Consider the following 23,847-nt stretch of genomic DNA (forward strand, 5'->3'; position numbering starts at 1 on the left):
GCTATTTTATGCCAGTCAGACCTACCTTGGAGACCCTGAAAAGAAAAAATAAGCCCTGCTGTGCCCTCCTGTGCCAGCTCTCTGGAGCAGAGCTGCTTGCTGCGTGTGCCTTGGGAGGAGGACACAGGGGACGAGTTCTCCTGCTGAGATTTAAATATTTATTAATTACTATTATCCTGCAGAACTGGAGCTGAAGTTGGGAATGCGCTTCAGCTGTTGTGGTGTGTGGTGTTTGCCCCATCTTGTGCAGGTGCTGGCTGTTCAGCAGCAGGATTTGTAACCTAACTCTTCCAACCTAACCTGTGCTATGGTGACTCCAAATCTGCTGCCTGTAACCACGCGGACCACGCTGCAAGAGAGGCACTTTCCTTCCCAGGGAGCTGGAGGAGCACTGCCACCACACGAGGAGGTGCCAGCAGGGAGGTGACACGTGTGCCACTGCCAGCTGCGTGATGAGAGGCACGTAGCCACCTACTACCCAGAGCATCTGGTGGAAAGCTGCCTTCATTCTGTCCTCAGGCAGACCAGAGACATTTTGACTTCAGCTCCCCTTGCAGTCAGTGAAGGATAAGGTGGCCTTCTTCATATGCTAAGGTGGGGGCAAATTGTCTCAGCTGCGGCACACGATGGGACTGAAAAGAGCAAGTCCAGGGGATGGAGAAGAAGCTGAGACCCTGCACATGACTCTCCCCCCGTCGGGGGTCTCTTAGAGCATTTATTGCTGAGCTGCACCATATTTATTGTCAGGCGCTAGATAGGTGATATTCTTTTTAAATGTCTAATTTTTTTTATTTTTTTTTTTTAACTATTGTAAATGCTGTACATTTGTATAAATAAATGTTTTAAATCTTCTGGTGATGTGCCTCGTTGCAACCCTTCTTCCTTCCCCAAGGTCCAGAGAGGAGCCGTATTTAGAGCACTGTCACTGCTGCTGCTTTAATTTCTGCTCCCTCTGATGAACCTTTCCTCCTATCAGTCTCCCATGGATTTGCTGCAAATTGTTTTATAGTAAGCATTTAATAAAACAAAGCAGTAATGTCCCCAGACTTGTTTGTGACCCATGGAGCCTCCTTTCCTTCAACTCCTCTTAAAAAGCTTGGAGTTTTCCGTAACTCTGTTGCCACTCATTTAGTCCCAGTGCCTTCTGGTGGTTTTCATGCAGTTATTTCCAATTTGTACTCCTGAATCCAACACTTATTTGGTTGTAAACTAGCTGAAGGATTCTGACAAGGTAAGCTTTGAGCTATACGCTCCACAATAATAGTAATGAAAAACAAAAACCTTACTTATGTTTTTATAAATTAAAGATATGAGATTATATCTGCAGTAGGGGAGACGCTGACAGTCCCTGTTCCTCCCTGACACAGAAGTGAATTTCCATGTTTTTTTTCCTAATTTCCTGGCTGTGTTGAGGCTCTCCTGGCCCCAGAAGGATGGGAAAGTAACACATCAAAGCTTGCAAGGGCACAACAGCAAGAAACTAGGAACAATGGGTGAGCACATCGTGCAATTAATGCTACGTGCCTAAAGCAGCAGCAGGAGGCTTTAAGAGGGGTTAGTGTCAAGACGTTGGCAGGTCTCACGTCGTAACAAAAGATGCGACGGCACCTTACGTGCGAGCTTCAACAGCTTGCAAAACAGAGGGGTAAACTCCTGAACAAGATGTTATTTTGTTTTTTCAGCTAAAAAATAATGGCATTGGTCAAACCCAAAGCAGAAGGGCACAGTGAATCGCTTTCGCCTGAAGCTGCCACCCCAGCCCAGCCCCTGTCCATGCCTTAAATTCCAGTTCAATGCCTTATTTTACCAATAACTGAGTCCTAGCACTGAGCTTAAAGCCAAGGACATGCCATGTACCTCTGGCTGACACCTGCAGCCTTCCAAAACCCAACCTAGAGTAGCCCTGCTCCAAGCAGTCACGTTACATTCACCCCAAAAAATAAACCCTCCCCTTGTAGCTTAACATAAATATGCTAGGTATAAAACAACATGGCATTAATTACAGCCTGACCGGCTTTACTGAGACCATCCAGCAAATGAAAACTAATGAAAACTTCCCCCGAGCAGAGCTTTGTGTTCCTGCAGCTCCTGTGAGAGCGGCCCTGAGCCCCGCTGGAAAACCAGCACGGGCCGAGCGGCCTAGGTGCACCTCCATGCCAGGCCCCATCCACCACTTCCCTGGGGAAACCAGCTGTGGAAATCCTCCCTCACGAAGGACTCCCACCTTCAAAGACCACTTTTCAGTCCCCAAAGCATAAATCTCACACATAAATCTCACCCTGTGCATGAGGCGGGCAGGCACGCTAGCACCCATCTGTCTGTAAATATCCTACATTTTACTTCGACCACACATCTAAAGGCACATCTTTTGGGAAAAATAAGAGCAGGGTGTGCACGGGGAAGCATGAGCTGAGCACAAATAGCTCTTGAATACGCACAGTGGGTGCTGAAGGCTGCGGTCCCAGCCACCCAGGAGCCCCGCACCTCAACGCCTGGTAAATAATTTCCCAAACAGGACGGCTAGCTGCATAGCTAGTGGGTTTTTATGTGTTGCTTACCGTTAAGCAATAGGCTGAGCACACAGAAAGAACTTAATAGGGTGAATCATCAGGTAAAAAAAGCCTAAAATCTGATCAGAGCGACACGCGGCACGGCCTGGGCAGGGCTGGATCTGCAGCACGCTGCCGGCCCTCCCTGCTGTGCTGGCACACGGACGGTGTGAGCTCCCACCCAGTCCCCCCCAGTTGTTTTTTTTTCCTAAGGGCATTACATTTGTGTCAGAATCAGCCCATGATAATCGTGGCTTTGTTTCAAAGGGTGGCTCCGAGCCACTTCACAGCACCAGGCTGGCGTTTGTGCCCCGGCCCTCCTGTGCTTCCCACCCAAACCGTGGCTCCTGCTGCGGGAATTACTGGTGTTACCGAGTGTGCTTTTATAGGTCTCTGAACCCCAAACTTCCCCCATCTCCTCTTCCTCACCTCTCCCAGGCACCACAAATGCTGAGCCAGCAGTGATGCCGTGCTCATCCCTCGCACCAGGCTCCCTTCTGTGCTCTGGATCAAAAACACTCGTCTCAACACTCTGCTAGGAAGAGCAGAAATCTCTAAAAACAACCAACCCAACCCAAACCCCAGGCATGTAACTGCTGCAGGTGAACACAGTAGCTCTGAAAATACTAACAAACTACCCACACCTCCAGCTTGCCAGCTCCACTCCAGCACTTAAGTCCCATTCAAGTTAGTGAATAACTCGTGTCAAGATTATTTTAGCTTCAGGTTTTCCAAGCTGGGACACCACTACAGGGCATGGGCTGCGTGGCACGTGGCTGACCAGCAGCAAAGCCAGCCCTTGGGAAGCCCCAGCTGGGACAAAACCACATGGGTACGGCAACACAAGATCTCATTAAATGTCGAGGCATTTCTCCACTCACCATGACAGTTTCTCGGCAAATACTGCATCAGATTTCAAGCTTGGGTCGCCTTCCTCCAACTGTTTGATTATTTTCAGAGCCAAGAGCCTCTCTCAGGACACAACTTACCAGCTCCAAGGATTGCCAGCCAGTCCCAGGACAGCCAGGATCAGTGGGGCAGCTCGGTGAGGTCTGTGCTGCAGGACAGAGCAGTGGGACCCAGCTGGAGCTCAGAGCCCGTTAACCACCTGTGGGATCGCTGCTTTCCCCAGCAGCAGGTGGGTGAGGGAGAGGTTTTTCTCCTTAATTTAAGAGCTTTTGTGTTTGGGTGTAATGTTTAGGGTGTGATCTTGCAAACACTTCAGTTATAGTCACCTGCTTGAGACAAGTGTTAGCATACGCACACCGAGCTTAGACCCCAGGTGAGAAAACCTTCATGTGCCCAAGGCAAAGTGGCACCCCTGGAGCAGCTGGAGGGGGACACGTGGCCTCACTGCGTGCATCCCACAGCAAAGACGTGCTCCTGACAAAGAACATTGTCAGATGCCGTTAGCCCTTGGGAAACAAAGAGAATTATAACAGAGGGGGACCCTGTGAAAAAGCCAACACATCACTGTTATTGCAGCTGATACAACTTGCTGTTGTTGTCCTCAAGCAGCTGCTGCAAGCCTCGAGCACATGGCTGTGCGTGTGTGCATGTAGCTCCTGGGCACCTCCCAGCTGCACGAAACATTTCCCCGAGCGAGTGCCTGCCCGCACGAAGAGCTGGGCTGCGAAAGCTCCAACCTTCCTGCAACAGGGAGCCTGAAAGCCTGCTGAGCTGCACCTTTATTCGGTGGAAATCAGAGCAGCTCAGCTGGCTTCAGCAAACTGATTTCAAACACAAGAGGCCCAGGTCACGCCAGAGGCAGCAGCTCGGGCTCAGGTGCAGCTGATGTTGGTGATTGCTGCTCGGAGGTCTTTGGCCAACAGCCTCGGTAACAGGGGCAAACTTCAGTGCTTCACAACCAGCTGCAATTAAAGGCAATTAGCCCAGCTTAAGCTGTGCTCCAAGACAAAAGGTAATCACTTAAACTGCAGGACTTTCACTCCGTATTTTTATTTATAATTAATTTTTCCAAAAAGCTCATGTGCACTGTCACAGCACCCCATTTACACACAGCACCAGCCCCTCTGACGCTTCTCCAAGCTGAGTTCGAGAACAGCCCACAGCCCCCTGGAACACACCATAACATACAATGAAGTATTTATGCTAAAATGCATATCTGTGGTAAAAAACAGCTATTCAGAGAGAATGTCAGCGGTTGTTTATGGTTTTTGACTTTGTGTTAAAAAAAATTGGAAAAAAAAAATAAAGAAAAATTTGTGTGAAAATGACCTGTTTTGCTAGAAAGATGGATATATAAACATACCCATGCATTAAAAGCTTCATTTTGGGTCACACAAGGTATTTCAGCCCCCAAGTATTCACCTGCCAATTATTTCACGCAGCATTTATGCTCCTTCACCAGGAAAGTGTGAATATTTATTCATCTTCTTCATCTCTGCTGCAATGCTAGCAAGGCTTCTCCATCACTCACGTGGTCCCAGACGCAAGACCTGATACCGGTGTCCACTAAATACGAGCTTGAGAGCAAGAGAAGGAATTAATTTAATAAACAGGGCCACACGGGCAGATTTGAAGTGTTAACGCTATGGTTTAACAAGTTACCTGATTTCTTAAATGGATGATTTCAGAAGTACTTACTGGGTATATTCTAATGTAATAGTAATAACGTCCTCATCTATATCTGTCAGACTATATCATCTATACCTATCAGATGTTTTAGAAGCTTCAATTTGGCCATGCATCCCCGAAAAGGCATATTTTGAACCATCAGCCTTCATGTTTCTTTCAGCCCAGGAGGCAAACCGCATGGAGAGCTGCTCTGTGATGAGAGTGGAGGAAAAAGCCTGGGCAGAACCTCTCAGAGCCAGAGGAGCTCACAGACCAAATTCTCTGCGTGTTGCTGTGACAAAGCAGCTCACATCCTGCAGCCTCCCCTTGCTGGAGCTGTCTGAAGTTACAGCTGCGCTTCCCTGCAGGTTTACGAACCAGCGTGTCGCTCGTTGAATGATGCTGCAATTAGCAGGAAAGGGCAGCGAGCCTGTGGACAAGAGAGCACGTCAAAGAAAAGGGGCCTTCTCCTGCAAGAGACACCTTTGACCTTGAAGATTATTTTGAGGTGTTCTTTTTTCCAGCCAGCTGGCTGCTGGTGGAAGGAGAATAGGAGTTCTTTACTGTTTAAGCTCTTATAAACAAGAGTCGTTTGATTACCTGGCTTATTTTTCCTGTGCTCTACAAATGTGTGCACACAGGCCACGAGCCTGATTGCCAATTTTGAGGATGCTGAATTCAGAAGAAGTGATCCTTAATAAAAAGAGGCTTTAAAAGAGCCGAGCACAAGGCAGGCAGTGCAATGATGTCGCTATTACATTTCAGCTCTACATCACCCCAACAGGATTTTCCCTCCCTCCCTCCACGGGATGGACTACACAGAGGTAATTTTAAACCCAGCGAGCTGGTTTCTTTGCTCCCTCACAAATAAGCATAGTTGAATATGAAGCTAAGTTCTGCAGGGTGCATTGTTACAGCAGGATGTATCAAGAATAAATGAATGGTCACGGTGGTTGATTAGATTTTGAGTTGACTCTAGCTCTTTACACAGTCCTCGTTCTGCTAAATACTATCGACCCGTCCAACCCACCACAGAATCATTTAGGGTTATTTGGGTAACAGCACGACTCCTACAATTAGCTCAGTGTAGCACAGTAAATTCGAACGTTCACAGCCCTGAAAACAGCTTGTGTGTTGTTTACTGAGAGCAGAAACTTCTTTGGTACGTGCTACTTCCACATTTCTACCCGAGCCCAGGTAAAAGCCTCCACTGAGTCTCAACTTCAGGAGCCTTCAGGTGGAAAGAGAAAGATCCTCATCACAGGATCACTTCTGCAGGAAAGTGATCACTTCTTCTGAAAAGAACTGAGGACCTTGAGATATTTCCCTGTGCTCATTCACCTGACCAGGCATCACCTCAATTCATCCTCAGCTCAGACACGCAGTGAGGGCTTTCACCTTCCACAGGACCGAAACCCATCTCCGTCCAGCTGCAGACTGCCCATTTCCCTCAGTGTCTTCTCCTGGGTTCAACTTTTAGCCTGGTTAAAGATTTAGTTTTGAAACTCAAAATTAAAATCCCGTTCCCACTACTGTCCTCAGTAGCGGTGCCATCAGCTATTTAGGACAGCTCTGTAACTTCGCTCTTCACCTTTAGTAGGAATTCTTTGAAAAAAAAAAATCTTTGAAAAGAGATTTAGCCCAGTTCTTCTTATCTTAAGGCCCCCAAGTGACAAACGCTTCACCTCTAATGTTTCTTTAGCCTTTTGACTAATATGAATGATTTCTAGACTTGCAGCACTTTAAGCATATTCACTGTGTATACTGATGTGCTGGCAAATCTAACTACACAGTCACAGCGCTCCTCCTGTGATGCTCAGCATCGCTTTGCTGTATTTTTAATGAACTCATTCATTTTTTAGTAAATATGCCAAGCCGTTAGAAACTCATAGCCTCTCCAAATTAAGAGCTTCCCCCCGAACATTAATCTTTGCTAAAGAGACAGATGTGACCTTACATGCAGCATCTCTTTTCACGTTTATTTCTTCAGCATAGAAAGGAACTCGTTTTGTAACACTGCTTTTTAATTATCAGAAATACATTTAATCACACTGCATTCAAGAACTTTTATTTCATAATAGCAAGTTAATATACATCATAGCTCTTCTGCTGTGAAAGAAGTAGAACGGGAACAGTTCTAGCCTCTTTCGAGGGTTTCGACAAGCTTGTACGTACAAGAAAATGTTATTTAGAAAAATACCCCAAAACGCTACTTCCCCTCAAATTCTGGCATGAAATACTAGTAACAGAGATGTCAAGGTAAAAACTCCCACTGCCTTCAGTGAGATTTTTGCCGTGGGTTAGAGCCATTTATAAAGACAGTGTTAAAAAATTATTTTTTTGAGTTCATACTGTGAAGTATCATGCTGGAAAACTACTGCCCCAAGTTTAATTTGGATAGCTGCCTGAAAGTCCACCCCACTTTATAAAACATAGAAAGGCAAGTACAGCAAAGCTACTTTAGGAAAAAAAAAAAAAAGTATCAAAAGCCTTTGAGATAGATAAAATATATGTGAACCAGTTCACAGAGTTTATTTTTCTAATATTTATTTCTCTACAGTTACGTACACCTAGACACTAATCCTCTTATCCTCTTTTTTTCAAGTGAGGTAATTGGCATTCTGCAAAACAACTGTGTTTCAGGTGGTTTTGTACAAAGAAGACACGCTGCAGCTTCTTATTTTTTAATCCTTTTGACAAGAACGAGGTCAAAGAACAAAAAAACTTGTGCTCTGGAAACGTGGCAGATTCCACAAAAAAGCGATCAACAATCTTGCCTCAACAGCCATACACTCTGCTCGAAACGTGTACAGGCCAGAGCCAAAAGTGATGACAAGATGGCAAGGCAAGCCCTGAATGAGAGAAAGCAGCACTCGCTTCTCCAGCAGGGCCTTCCTCAGCTGCACCTCTGTGACCTGGTGATCATTAACAAGGAAAGATACAGGCACTTGTAAAAGGGTCTGGTTCTAAACAAATTAGGGCCAACAAAAAAATCTTTGGTGATAACTGGCTTAGAGGCTGAGTAGGGAATAGAAACAGCATACAAACTTAGAAAAGGTTTAAATCTGTAATTGCTAGTATTGGAAAGAGACATGAGAAGCCCTAGCTACTTGAAAGGATGCTAAACCTCTCAAAGCACCTTCTTGGCAGTCATTATCCAGACAAAAGTTGCATTAAGTTTTGTCTGAGTCAAGACTGAAGAGTTGCCATTGTTGCATGAACTGGCACAGCTACAGCTGTGGTGCGTTAACAAATGGCCCTAAAAAGTGACTGCAGTGACATTAAAATCTAGTTAGGTAGCCTCTGTAGGGAGGCAGCTGACATTTTCGGGATTTCAGATACCCTTAATTTTCCTCATTACTCTTTCTCAAGTAACTTCAATTGACTTGATTGTTTCTATGCCACCTGAAGATATTTCAATCCTCCCTTGAAATATCTTTACAATTGATGAAAATTAAAGTAACTAATCATAATTGCCCTTTGCTCAGGCATTTCAAAATTCCAGAGACAAATCTCAATTGCATCCAAGAAAAAAACCAATGACAATATCCAAGTATTGCCCTATTATCTTTTTTCCATATCAATGTATTTAATGACCTATAAAAGTTACAAAAGTAACTCTAAATTACATTTACATATATAACACTGAGAAAATAAAATCCCAAGCAACACGGAGACAAAAAACATGAAGAGATGACTGATTCTAGAGTAGTTTATGACTTTTTACAGTCGCAGGATGTAGCAACCACATGAACACTTCCTCCCTGAAGTGTAACTTGTACAACTTTTGCCACTTACTGCAGTAAGTGGTGAAATTCCCACGAAATTCAGTGGCAACAGGGTTTTTTAATGTAAAGATCACAGATTTGTCAGATATCAAAAGTCAGAACAGTTGGTAATACTAAAAGAGGCTATGCAGATAGCTACATATGCATTCAAGTGAGTTTAAATTCATTGAGGATGAAGGAAACTCACAGCTTAAAATTCATGTGTCACATATAGGTATCTGATAAAATGTTGTCAAAGAATATTCTAAGTCACATGTGGTGAGCAAATATTCACAAGACTAGAATAAATAACAGATAGTTTATTATCTGGGAATACTTCAGATTGTGGTATTCTGACAATGCTCGTACAGAATCATCAAGTAAGACGATGAGTGAAGCCCTGGCAGTTCCTAGTTTCCACTTAGTTTTCTCATGATGGGGCTGTCAGGTTCAGCGTTGGTGAAGATGCTTCCTACCACGACGTGAGTACCCCAGATGTTATGACGAATAACTTTGCAGCAGCCAAGATCATCAACGGAGAATCCAAAGTGGCGGTAGCGTTCATCTGTTTCAAACAGCGTGTTGTTTGTGTAAGGTCCAAAAAACTACATGGAAAAAGAGAATTTCACTTAATATTTCCACAAATATTCCAGACTAAGCCCAGTAACAACACATTTAAGTTTTAAAACTGTCACTATTACCCCTTTTCAAAACAAAACCTAAGCCCAACAGTACCAGCTATATTTCTAGGAAGAAATTGTATGAAGATTTGTTTGTGCAATCTACATGCAGAGCACCTCTGATTGTACTGGTAGCCCGTATTTCAAAAGGTTTCCTCTTACTGCTGACAGAGGTCTGAGGGCGTATCAGCATGTCCGAATATCCAATCAATCATATACAAAAACCCCTAAATGCCTTGAAAAAGTAGAATTTTTTAAAAAAATTGTTTAGAAGAGAAACCACCTGTAAAATAGCAAAATTAAAGTGTATCTTTTCAATGAGCCCCCTATAAAGAAAATGCTTTCAGTAGTAAAATGTTATATAATAACAGAAAACTTATTTCAGTTGCTTTATCTCAGAAGAGAAAGCTTCTGACAAAAGCCTACTGCTGCTGAGCAGGTTATGGGTAAGGATGTTACTACCAAACTGGAGCCCAAAGACATCATCTTACTTTTATTAACCTGTCACTATTCTTTAAATGCATGGAATTCCCAGGGAAGCTTTTAAGTACTATAAACACCTTCAATTGCTTGTTTAGCTTATCAACAATCCCTGTTAAACCGATTTGCCTCTGATGACACAGTAAATCATGGCCTTTCATGGTATTTTTAAATAAAAACCCCACTAAAATGAGCTTTGCCATGATTATGTTCAACTATGATATGGTTTTAACGATTAGTTCTCAGACAAAACTGCATGTGAACACATGTTTTAATAGAAATCCTCAGTGCTGCCTTGTAGGTTAAGCCACTGTTGCATTTTGTAGATGTCTTGGTAAGAAACTGTCAGCTCTCCTGAGAATTGGTGTAATCTGGCAGTGAATGCCAATGCTGTTTAAACATAACAAGCCATTCATTTTTTCTATGTAACAAATATAATTAACTCGTGCAAAGAGGTTTTTTAAAGAACACCCATCTAGACAGGTAGGTGTGTGCACTACCAAAAGACCTTTTGGGAGGGCACAAGCAGTCAACCATGTAGGGATGGAGAATTTTTTGGGCATCAAATTTCTAGTTAGCTAAAATTCAACTTCATTGCTGAACGATGCTCTCAGGAAGGACAACTGCAACAACAGCTGACAGAGCAAATGAAGTGGCTGGGGGCCACTTCTAAATTTAGGAAAGAATTACCCTATGGTAACAGCTTTTGTTTAATACGAAGAAGTTGGATTTAACCCATATAGAAGAATGCAAATACCACTGCTAGTTAGGACAACAGGGTTCCGCACAGCACAGAACTTACAGCCAGTCCTGAGGATGGATCAATGAAGTCGGCCCAATAGCCTTCAGAACAGATTGCATAGCAAATTTCCTTAGCACCATTAATGAACTTAAAGAGAAGGAAAAAAAAGGTATCAAAACATTTTTTGAAAATATAAATAGATCAGAAAGCAAATAAAGTTTTCCAAAAGTAACTTTCTGTACATCTAAGACTTACCTGTTTGCCAGACAAAAAAAAAGACGTCAGATTTAAAGCTGACGTCCCAACATGGCACAAGAAAATTACATGACCTACAGATGACAGCACATTTCTGCACAGATAAATAAGTGAGAACAGGAGACCTCAGTTATGTTTTTAAATCATGTAGATCGGCAGTTTTCATCCTAAATTAGGAAGGTAACAGGAGTTCACAGAAAACTCCTGAAGAAGTCCACAAACGTGAGTGAGGACCCTCCCCCCAAAAAATCTCGAGATATGCATTGATTCTAAAACCATCTATGCACTGAATTGACGTAGCTCCCTTGAAACATGAACGAATTGCCCTAATCTCATGAAAAAGAAAACTTAAATTAAGTTTATATTCTATTTATTTTCAATTAAATAAAACTGGACTGTTTTCTGGAATTAGTGTCCTGAGCAGTTCAAGGTACAAGGATGATTACATTTATTAAGACTGAGGCTGAATGGTCCCAAATAAGGGAAGTTTATCCTTGACAGTGATCAGTTCTGTATTTTGAAGCTTGCTGGCTCTGAAGATCAACCATCTTCCAACTCTAAGTCACAAATGTAAGCAAGCCATCTGAAGGCATCATTTAAAGCATTACATTTCTGGTACAACACTGGATCAAAAGGTGCAGTGTAACAGCTCCACAGCAACCTCTTAGAGTGACATTAATAAATGCCTTAGATTAACCACTGTAAACACTTAGATTTGACTGTAAATAACCCTCATTACTTCAGCACAAGCCTCTCACATTAAATTAGTATTTTTAATGTTACTTCTAACCATTTATGAAGCAAACAAACAGACCATTTTCTGGTGAGTTTGCTGTTAGTAACCTTTAGGCTGGGAGGTTACAGCTAACATCCTAACACCCCTGCAATGACTATATTAGACTTGACAGGGAGGTGCACAAGGAAGAAAGATGCCAATTAACATATAATTAGACCAGATTACAATGCCAAAGACCAACAGACCGTAAATAATTCAAAGAGAAGAACATACTAAAACGAAGGGAATTTTAATTTGGGTGTAATTTTTATGTTGATCCTTCAGATTGCTTCCTCCTTTTTTGTGGTGACCCTTACGTTGCTCTACACAGACCACATCCAACCTCAGAATCTACTTTCCAAGACTGAAAAGGACAGTAGCAGGCTTATTTTCAAACATAAATCTAACCTTCACTGCAAAGATGAAAATCCCATAGGATAACTTTTACTGATTTTAGAAAAACTACAATATATAAAGCCGTTGTATTTTAAGGTACGAAGAAAAACCCACCAGCAGTGGTGAACATCGACACCTGCTGGAGCAGTCAAAACTCTGAAGAATGAGAAAAAGCTATTATCGGAGAGACCTCTAGTGGCAAGAGAAGACAAAGCTCATGAGGCCGGTTAGCATGTTGCTATGATCACTGATAACCGGATCCTATTATCAGAAGGTGAGGATGCACTCACTGACAGAGCACATGTTGGAATTTCAATTGCATCACAAAAAAACACACAGCAGCAAAATCCTACAAAATGAGTTGTACTGAAGGTGAAATAAGGCAAGAAAATACTTGCTGCCCTTTAGCTGCAACTGGACAACCTCTAATAAAGGTGACAAAGCTCTAAAAAGTTGTCTCCATCTTGTCTGAAAGAGACCACAGCACTAGCTCCAACATGCAGTACAGAATATTACTGCCAGAGCCAGAAATGGTCTGAACATACAAATCAGACTGATCTACAAAGATAAAGCTGATGCTCACGTCAGCTACTTACGTTTTCTAACAGCATTTCTCTCTCATCCTCAACTTCTTGACTCCACGCAGTCATATCATTTTTAGTCTTCTGGGTAACTGTTAACACGGTTAAACGGCTGGCATTCACATCTGGAAACATTAACTCGAAGTCTAAAGAAAAGGAAACCAGTATTTTATGAGTTCTCTTACTTTATTTAGGACTTTTCAGTTTTAGACAAAGTATCAATCCTACTTTTGTGATAACACACATTGGTAAGGCCCTGCTAAAGGTTACTCTTGGGCTGGAGTTTGCTATTCCAAGATCTCCTATTTAATTGCAAGATGACAAAAGCTCCTCCATTCTGTACATTTCAGAATATGCAAACAAGTAACTTTCCTTGCAGAAATATAACACTAAGTATGGTAACAGTTTAGTATTTTGAAGCTAAGACCACCACAGGTCTCTGTACCCAACATGCACAGATCTGTATTTTCTGGCTACACTGCATTACTTCACACATTTTTACAGTAAATCTCACAATAAAAATGTCTCAGATCCACTTCAAACACTGCTCCTAGGACATGAGAGTAAACTCACAGCATGCTGCTGGTTGTGACAGCTTTTCTCCTGGGGCAGAAAAGGGCCCAAGCCTGTCACAATTCCCTCTCTATAGTGCCTTTTGGAGTACAAACAGGAACCCACCAGGTGACAAATAGGCTTCTTAGAGCCTTGTTTGCATTGGGGGTGAAGGCAGCACCTTCCAGAATTAAAAGTCCAAAGGTTCAATTTCTTGCTGTCTGAGAAGCCTGCCCTCTTCAGTATCTAACCTAGGAATTCAGTCTCTCTTGTCAGCATATCACTTCTAAAATCAGAAGCTTTTACTCCAATTTAATTCCAATCACTGTCTTTTAGAATAAAAAGAAAAATACAAAACCAATGCCTTCAGGAGTAATATGATTTCAATTCACTCTTTTACTAAGAAGTAGTGCCCAAACACTTGATTTTGTCACAACTTGGTTTATAGGGTCTCTTGACCCTATATAAGCAGACAGAAGTTAATTCTCCTCCCAAGCTGATCTTAAGTTTAACGGAGAATTCTTCTTTCTCCAGTGCGTTTTTTGTTTGTAGAACACTGACTTTGGATTACCTTATTTCATTACACATCCCGTCACATCAATTTTATCAGAGCCTTTATTTACATATTGTACTTTTTTTAAAAAATGTATTTTTTAACTGTCAAGAAAATGCATACCTTTTTGTAACAGTTGAGGACAAGCTTGTACTGCACATTCTACCTTTGCATTTTCAAAGTATGTTTCAGCATTATTTATTTGCTGTTTCTGTGGAACATCAGCACCCTGAGAAAAATAAAAAAATTAACTTTTCTATTAACAGGAATAACAGTGCACACCAGACTGTAATTTTGCAACTACGTGCCCACTGATATACCCAAGTAGTTTCTCGGAAAGTTGATTTGCTGTGATTTAAAACTTGTTTTTCAAGTATTAAAATTAGAACAGATATATATAACCTATTACATAAACAGAAATTTAAGGTTTTGGTTAACACAGTTAAAGTTTAAGCAATAGAGAACTTTTTGAAAAACACTCCTTTGAAATAATGGCCTGCAAGTATTTAATCCAACATCAACTGATAGATTGCAGACATACATATATTCCCTGAACTGGAATAAAACAGCTCTAGAGTTCTGAACTGCCAGCAATTTCAGCTTTAGCATTCTAAAAATCAGAAGCATTTTCCAATAAAACTATTTTTGTTCTCTATGGTTTTGTTCTACAGTTTCTTAAAAGAACACAACACAGATTCTTGCGTGAATGTTACAAATCCAGCACTGTGAAGTCAGATGTGTAACATTTAAGCTCACAATGTCCTTAACAGGGAAGTTAGAACAGCTGCCTCCTTTGGCATAGCAACTGCTAGGTAACATCAGCACAGAATGCCTAAACACATCTTTTCTAACTTTAATTTTGCCATAATTTACAAGGAGTTTAAGACTGAAATTACAACGTAGAGTACGTTGTGTCCTACCTAACACACAGTTATATTTGCAAGTTCTCCCTAGAGAAAACTATTACACCAAACACAACGCAAGGTTTTGCATTTCTGTTCTAGAATTTAAAATCAAGAATAGTAGAAAAAAAAGTACAAAAATCATGTAGACAAACAACAACTGCACTTTCAGTACACGTTTCTACGTGTACCTTGCATTATAACTGTAAAAGTCAGCTCAGCTGGTACTTGAAGCCTCCCAAATCATGCAGTTATGCTGGTGCACCCTTCCTGTTCTTCCTAATCACAGGGTGCTTCTCTTACTACGGAAGGTAAGGTGATGGCTGACCCTGATTTTCTGCTGCTCCCATTCCATCCAGCTGATCTCCACCTACACAGCACATCCACTTCCCATGCATGCCATCATCAAGAGACGATGGCCATTTTCCTGAGACAAACACCACTTTTCATACTAATGGGCTGGTAAGTTCATTTATTGTGCTCACATCAACTAATTTATAGTCTGAGGAATAAGGAGGCCAGAGGGGTTTACCATTCCTCTGCCTGCTTCAAGGACAGGTGCCTGAGCTTCAGTGGCACTGAGCTTTTTTCCTGCTTGCTGCAGCAACCTGTGGCAGGAGGCCCTTGTACTTTGGGTGATGCCATCACCCAAATCTGGGTCTCCTCCAGAAGTGACCGGTTTAGCATTTTCACCAGCTGAATGCTGCTCATGGATTCCTGAACAACAGCAGTATTAACCAGAGCTGATTCTTGTTAACTGCATTCTGGGTACCAGATGCAACCCCCCCCCTCTGCTCTTCCCAGTTTCCCCATTCGATTTGGATCAGCAGCAGCTGCACTGAGAACTTCATTATACAAGTAATCTTTCTAGAAAGCAAACATGCCCTCAGCACACCTGGTTTGCATTAAAGACTAGAATTTTTTTGGTCTTTTGACCAAAGTTATGATCCACAAAAGCTGAAAACAATTCTGTGAGCTCACTAGAAACTTGTTTTCTAAACACTGTGGAATATAATATTACATCTACAAAAAACATACACAGCATTTTTACAGCAGAGATTCATTAGCTGACTTCTGATGTCTGAGCATGCCACAAACTCAGAGATGGGAAAGTTGAATCAGCAGCTAGTAGCAATGAACATTTGTTGAAACGCTCTGATCATGCAAGTCAAGCTAGCAATTAGCAAGCTGCCTGTTGTTAATAAAGCATCTGACTCGCTGCGAGTTCTGTAATTGCCAAAATGCCGTCTCATTTTGAGACATGAGGTTGAGCTGTGCTGGTCTGCTTCTCACATCTGAATTCAGTGGTGTTTAGACCTAAACAGGCAGGTCTAAGGACACTGCCTGAACTGTGCAAGCCCAGATCCATTACATGAAAGGCTCGAGTTAAGAAACTACCAGTCCTATTTGGTAAGAGGTGTTGGGACTTGGTAAACAGTACATTTTGAACCTGAAGTTCCCCCTCACCCTACCTGAAATTCATCCTTAAACATAATCTAGAATATCATCAGTATATTTTTTCAGGAGGAAGAGAGAATAATTATGTTTCTTCCAAGCAAGAAGTATCAGCCTCACAGAGGAAGCCCGTTCTTACCTGAAATTCATTTATGTATTGTGCCATTACAAATTCATGCCTTTCACTCGGTGAAGGCTCTGCTAATATATCAGGCAGAGGTTTTGAAATTTGGCTTTTCTTCTGAGCAGCAGTACCATTTAGGTGACAGTCAAAACCAATATTACCAGGCAACTGGAATCTCTGGTCTTGAGGGCCAAATGGACCCATTACTTCATCCGGCCATACAGTTCTTGGACCTGTAAAAGTCAAGGCCTTGCTTTAGTCATCACGTTATTTAAAAAGAAAACAAAAAAGACAAAAAAAACCCTCTCCCATTCAAATATCTGCATTTCATCACAATCATATACAACCAAGGCAACCACAACACAGAAGGGTCCTGCAAAAAAACACCCTTCAGAATTCCCAGCTTTAAACGGGGTGGACAGTTCTATAGCACACGAATTCAAAGAAAATGAATTTGCTTTTTCTTACATAAATCAGGAGGTGTAGCAGCAACATGAGGCTCATCTGAGCCAGAGGAACCTGCTGTAGAAAAAGCCTTGGGATTTACAACTCTTTTGACTAAGGAATAAAACCCTGGTAGGTAGGTGACCAATCTTGCTCTGTTACAGAGCACCTGAGAAGACAAAAACAAAAGCAAGTATTATATACTGCTGGCAAATTTACTAGTTTAAGTACAGTTTTGTAGATCACAAGAGAAAACCTCCCTCCACGATTAAAATTGTAATTTATCATCACTTGTTTTTGCAAAATCAGTATTTAAGAACACATCATTATCATTTTTGTATTAGTAAGAGTATTCTACATAAAGGAAAAGCCTTAAAAGCACTTAGTGATAGGCCTCCTCACTTTAGGAAAACAGAACTTAAAAGTTTAAATAGCATCACTGAGACCCCATAACCTAAATTAAGTTATAGATGTGAAAAAAATATGCATTTTTTCCATGATTACAATTCAATCATGTCATTTGTTACCAGAAATATCAAGTAAGCACCAATATCCAAAACCTCTGCCCTGAAAACTAGCCCAAACACTAGCTAACTTATGGTCCCACTTCCTAGAAGACTTGAGGGAGACGCAGGATAGCATCCCTACAGATACATCTTGCAGCTTTCATCTCGAAGCACGCATACATATGTGCATACACACATTTCTCCGCCAGCAAAGCACGCATACCAACAGCTCTGAGCCATACAGGGGGCCATGCATACCAAAACAGGTGGGTATGGTAATTTCTGCTTCTGTATTTTGCTCTTGAAATCCATAAATATTTAACACGTGCAAAACTTCAGCTAGTACAACCAACGGTATTTAGATTTGCAAACTCAGCACATTCACATATTTATAAACAAGCATTACTGCAAACAGCTCGGATCAGTACCCTGGGCAAGCTGCCAGCAAGCCACAAAACCTTTATGAACGCTGCGGTCTTGGAATACACCAGAAAATCTGCTTCACGCCACAGAACTCCACTGTCAACATAACTTTCAGGCGCTGAAGAGGACTCTATCAGAGGCTGATTCAGCCACGCAGCAAACAGCAAGCGATGCGATGCTACCTCCCTCAGCACGCAAACGGCCTCAGCAAAGGGCTCCGAAAAGCTCTTGGCTCCTCACCATAAGGATTAACTGTGAAGCCCAGTGGTGGTGTGTATCCCAAACAGCAGCACGAGCAACTGTCACTCAGCTTTTTTGCAAAAAATAAAATAAAACATCCAGGTGACCCAATTAAACAGAACGGTACAATCTATTTGTTATGCTTTAAAAACAGATGGATTACTTTCATGACACAGTTCCACACACGCAACAAAAGTAATCCATCATACACTCAAAAGGTAAAGCATAATTTAAAAGATGTTAAATCTAGCACAAAGCTACTAAAACTTTTGACTAGTTTCACAAAACCACATATTCCTGGAAAACTTAAGCCCCCTGCCACAGCGTACATGCTTTTATAATGCTTCATTTCCAGCTGAGAGAAAGAAATTAAGCTGAAATAAGGGGTTCTTCCTTAAAAACCGTACTACTCACATGTTTGGATAAAGGCTCTATTTGAAGTGCCATGACCTAACCCAGTGGCACCTGCTTCTTCCACGCTACCTCTACACAAACATACAGCGTCTAATGCATTTGACTAACACCACCATGACTCAAACACATTAACGCAGTTAATTTACTAATATCATAAAGTTTTTACAGTTAAGGTCTTAAGTTGTTTGGGTCTAAAACAGCAAGAGGTTTAAGAGATTCGTGTAACAACAACAAACCCTGCTGATCCCCTTGAACCTTTTCCCTACCATGTAAAAGCACTACTGAAATAAATTATTGTGCAATAATCACATATATTGCAGATTAAAGTATACAAAAGTAATTATTGATGACATATAATTATAAGAGAAACATTTTTTCTTATCAGCAGGTTAATATAATGCAGAGATGTTACCACTATTAATCGATAAGTTGATTTAGCCCAACAGTGCAAATATTTACATACCTGGCGTCACCCCAGTAAAAAAAATCCCGCTGAAACCAAAACACATTCCCGTCTCGGTGACAAAACAAGCTAGATCAGTAAAGTACGTTTTATCTTTCAGTCAGAAAGCCCCCCAGCGAACTTAAAGGCTTCACCTTAACACATGATACACTTCAGGTGCTTAGAGGGAAGAAGGCTGACACTCCCAACGACCTCTTCCTGAGAATATATATATATTTAAAGTCTGTTTTATAAGGGGGGAGGATTTTAAAGGTGGGAGGAAGGCGGGGGTGCCCCCATTCCGCCTCAGTTGCTCACCTTGGCCATCGCCGCCGCCCGGCTGCCTCAGCCCCCGGCCCGGCTCCCCCTGCAAGAGAAGCGAACGCAGACGGCCCTGAAGCGCCCGGCCCCGCTCCCCCTTCACGGCTAAGTCCCCCTGACAGCGGCAGGGACCGATAAGGACCGATAAAAACCGATAAAGACCGATAAAGGGGACCGAGAGCCGCCCGCCCGGCTGCGCTCCCCTCTTCCTACAAAATGGCGGCCGCCCCCGCCCCGCGCCGCTCCCCCTCAGCCGCCTCCCCGCCCGCCGCCAGGCCCGGCCCGTTGCCCCGCCGCCACATCGCTCGCACACCCCGGCTTGAGCAGGCGGAGATCTAAAAAGATCCGAAAAGATCCGAAAGCCGGGAATCGTTTGCTTTAGGCTACACGGGGCGGTGATGGCGGCGGTGGGGTTCTCCTCGGGGTGGCGGTGGCGGCGGAGGGGTTCTCCTCAGGGCGGCCGCCGCCGCCATGTTGTTGTCCCCTCAGAGCCCGCCGGCTCCCTCTGCCTCCTTCCCTCATGGCCGCCCTCATCTCGGGCAGCCCTGGGCGCAGACCCCGCTGTGGGGTCCCTCACGGGCCGGGGGGGACCGGGGCGGTGGTGCAGTGCCCACCCGGAGCACCAGGGGTCAGCAGCGCTGCGTGCTCTGAGGCGATTACCGAGGGGGGATGAACCGGGAGGCGTCGAGCCCCCCCGCAGGTCACTTGGTGCCTTGGAAGGCAAAACTGGGAGGAAAAATGCCATTTCTGCTCACCAAACAGGTCCTCGAAGGACGATCCGTAGCTCCCTTCAATAAACTTCCCTTCAACAGACCAAAGTTTATTTTTTTCCCTCACTTCATGTTTATAAGCTGCCTTCCCCCCGCCAGTCCTGTTGGGGTCTGCAGTGGCGTGTGTTTGCAAGCAAGCCTTCACTTACAATAAACTTTGACATTACAAACTGTATTTGTGCTGAGGTAGTTCCCTGGTTTGAAGTCTTAATTTTTATATATCTACTTGCTGCTACGTGAAATTAATTAACTGCAGAAGTTATTAGCGCACACTGGCAGCCCCGCACTGCAACGAGCTGTGTTTGGGGGCACAGCCTTGTTGCTCCCAGAGAAAAACAGAAACTCAAAGATAGTTAATATTTATTATTTCATCCCTACTAACCATATGTATTCTATTCGGTAGGTAAATCACTATCCACAGGATGTGTGTTGAACATATTCGACATTGGTATGGCTCAGGGTTCTGATTCCAAAGCCATCTCCACACACATGACAAATGCCTACACATTCCCTCTTCATTCACAGAATCAGGCTGGTTTTCTTTCACATCTTCAAAATGTTTTATACTTTTTTTTTTTTTTTTTTTCCACATCCAAACACTTTGTCCATCACACTATATCCACCAGTTGGAGTTGGACTCAATGATCCTCATGGGTCCCTTCCAACTCAGGATATTCCATGATCCTCTACCAACTCCACTATGGCTTGTATGCTGCATCTTCCCAGCTTCTCTAAGAAAGCTCTAATGATCAATTTTCTAATTTGGAGCCTGGAATAGCCTTCCAGAGGCACTGTACTGAACAACCTCATTGTCTTTGTCTACAAGTTCACTCTGTTTTGTTTGCCTAGCACGGCGATCACCCTCTGTGTCTTACCTTCTCATAAATCTTGGCAGGAATGGAAAGGGGAAAGGAGAGAGCTTTGTAGCTAGCTTAAGACTTAGCATTTTGTTTTCAGGTAGCTTTTTTATCCTTTTTCCAATAATGCGATTTAATTTAGATCATGAGTTCTTTGAGGCAAAAACCTCCCTACTTGCATACGTGGAAACTGCTGTGCATACTAATGGAACAATTTAAATGCTGAATTAAAAATGTCAGGGGAGAGGTGCCCCAAACCAAATCTTTAAAGCTAATATAAAAGGGTTGTATTGCTGTTTGCTTCTGCAGCAGAGGGGAAACACACAAGCCATGTTGGAATACTAGGATTAAGATCCTTCTTTCTTATTTTTTTGCCACTTCTTTGCTGTCTGTTCAAAGCAGTGATGTTGGTTAAGGGAAGAGAAATTTAATCTCTTGCCTTCAAAATAAAAAAGATTGGGTGTTCAAATCCCTCAGTGAATGTGCAGCTTAATTTACTTACATTATAAAACATATTTCTGGGCAATTTTGATTTTGCTTTGCTGCTGGGTTGTTGGTGTAAACCAATTCTAAAGGTTGGAATACATAAATAATAAAAATAATAAAATTATTTTCAGTGTTGATAGTAATAATATTCAGCCCTACGATGTTCTTACTTTAATAAATTTCTGCTAATTTTATTAGGAGCAAGACAAAATTCTTGTATTCAGTTCTAAACAATATGATACATTAGATAAATGCAATATCACAATTTTCATTTTTGGATTGTTCATGAGAACATTTGCTCACTAGTGCTTGCTACTCAACTATTTTATTAATTTAATGCTAGCACACTTAGTTCTCATTTGCTTTTAAATTAAATATTCATGTTGAATCTCAACTTCAGTAAAAAAAAGGCTAAAGAAATGCAACTTTAACTCTTTTCAGAATGCAATTTATTTCCTCTGATAGGAAAGCACTCTGGATTACATTCAGTCTGTATTGACTTGTCCTTAAGCAATCCCAATTTATCCTCTCTCTGGGGTTAGCACTTCAAGATACTCAAATCAATCAATGAGTTATCAACCCCTGAAGTTTGTGGCCTGAATTCATAAACATTAATTTCAATAAAGTTTCTACCTCTATTCAAAGGAGACTGCAAAATAAAATGATCCAATTACAGATTTATCAAATATTAATCATTAAAATCTTCCAGATCTTTCCGATGCCTACATTCTTCTCCCCTGGTGTCAGGAAAGTAATTAGCAGCTGGCTTTGATTAAATTCTTCCCTCGGAGATCACTTTTCTCAGTTCGGGAGAGAGAAAGGAATACACACGGGTATGTAATTCCTCATTTTAAAATCTTTCCTGGAAAATACGTGTAGGTTCAGTTAACTGAGATTATTCTTTCCATGAAGATGGAAGAAACTCAGTCTCTGTCCAGGAACCTGTAGTGATTTTAACGCTGAACCCTGCAGTGCACAACCTGGCTGTCCCCGTTGAGTTACTGGATGCTCTTTTCCCTTACCAGGCGCCTGTCTGGTGTCCGTGGCTTCCTCTCAGCGGTTCGAACAGGATGCGGTGCAGGAAGGAGTCTGAGCAGCTGCAGCAACACCAGAGCAGGAGGGACGTGGAGGGGAGCCTTCCCAGCCAGCACTCCCCTCTGCCCCAAAACCCAGCTCCAAACCCCCGTGGTTGTTCTCCTTCAGCATCTCCAGACTTGCTGGATTCCTTGGTCTGCAAGCAGAGGAGTCAGAGATGCCTCTCAAAAGCATTTCTGGTGCCTGAGACAAGCAAAGGTGAATCTTCAGCCCTTCCCCACTCTGCTCCTCCAGGGGCTCAGAGAAGCCGTGGAAACATCATGCTTGGAGATCTTCAAAACTCAATGGGATGAGGCCCTGGGGTTGGACTGAACACCTCCAGACATCCAGAAATGAAATGTATCTTTTCCTGTCATCAGGTGCTTCTGTTTTCATGAAGATCAACAGACTCTTCTCACACAACCACCAAATGTTCCCGGGCACCTATGATTAAATGTGGTGTCTTCAGTATCTGCTCAGCATCATAGCACCCCTGCCATCACCCATTACTTGGTGGTGGTCCTGGATTTCTGTCTCGCTCAGCACAGCTTGCCTGTCTGCTGAGGATGTTTTACTCTTTCTGAAGTGTGTACATTGCTATATAAAGCCCAGCTGTGAGGACGATCTTGAGTTCTCTTCGGTTTTTGGAGGAACAAGACCGTAACGAAAACCTCTTTGTTTTCATCTTTATTCATTAGCTGAGAGGTAAAATATTTTTAAGCCTGTCTAAATAGAGGCTTTTGGATTTTTTCCATAAGCATTGAACTTGCAGCCTTTGCTTGTTTTCCTACAGCCAGGGATTCCTCTGTAGTGTAGGTCTTTGCTGCTTATATGGCCTGACTTACCCTGTGGTTAATTGGGTGTAATTCATCTGAAGACGGCGGAGTTGTGCCTGATCGTGAGGGTGGTGGTGTTTCATCTGTAGGTGCTTATCTTAATACTGCAGAAGCTCGTTAAGTGGTCATAAAAATAATGAGATATCCTTTATTCCTATTGCAAGAAACTTGAAAATGTGTTTTAAAGTATCTCCGTTTCTGTGCAGTGACGGATGGTGCTGGCACTCGCCATTTACCTAATGGCATCCATTAAACTTCATTAGGACTTTGTTAAGCCACAGTTCAGGTCACCGACATCGAGTTTTGATCTCTGAAACCTGCTCACAGCACCTGAGCACACCAACAGCCAGCCCAGCCTGGTTCATCCCCTCGCCATTCCCCGTGGCTCCTGCATGCTTCAAAAGCCAGGGGAGAGGGCAGGAGGAGAGCCCCCCCGGTGGCCCCGTGACACCGAGGAGTACCATGGGTCTGACGTCCCGAATTGAGCCCCCTGCTCCTTTTTTTTTGAGGTGACAGACTTCAGCCATCCCTTCGCATCGCCTGCGTGTGTCACCGCCCCCGTGGAGAGCTTCTAATCTTCAAGCTCTGATTCAGCCGCTTTGTTTATTCGTTTAATTCCCTGTATTTATTTTTTCTTGAATATACA

At 42.7% G+C, this 23,847-nt stretch overlaps 1 protein-coding gene across 1 annotated transcript; it reads right to left on the reverse strand.

Moving 5' to 3' along the window:
- Positions 1-7,177: 7,177 nt before the first annotated feature.
- Positions 7,178-19,384, reverse strand: MMADHC (metabolism of cobalamin associated D). Its single transcript, XM_032190238.1, has 7 exons — positions 19,176-19,384; positions 16,857-17,001; positions 16,404-16,621; positions 14,031-14,136; positions 12,818-12,948; positions 10,856-10,942; positions 7,178-9,498 (listed from the first exon to the last, which is right to left on the reverse strand). Exons 1-7 carry the CDS (start codon positions 19,182-19,184, stop codon positions 9,304-9,306), a joined length of 891 nt encoding a protein of 296 aa, XP_032046129.1. The 5' UTR covers positions 19,185-19,384; the 3' UTR covers positions 7,178-9,303.
- Positions 19,385-23,847: the final 4,463 nt, after the last annotated feature.

Source organism: Aythya fuligula, chromosome 6, assembly GCF_009819795.1.
Source record: "Aythya fuligula isolate bAytFul2 chromosome 6, bAytFul2.pri, whole genome shotgun sequence".
Classification (NCBI taxonomy): Eukaryota; Metazoa; Chordata; class Aves; order Anseriformes; family Anatidae; genus Aythya; species Aythya fuligula.

What these genes read in the sequence shown, in the direction of transcription:
- MMADHC (XM_032190238.1), bottom strand. An exon ending in AATACATAAATGAATTTCAG is followed by an intron (nt 14,137 to 16,403) that starts GTAAGAACGGGC and finishes TATTTTTCTCAG; the next exon opens with GGTGCTGATGTTCCACAGAA. An exon ending in GAGAAATGCTGTTAGAAAAC is followed by an intron (nt 10,943 to 12,817) that starts GTAAGTAGCTGA and finishes CTTCTCTTTAAG; the next exon opens with TTCATTAATGGTGCTAAGGA.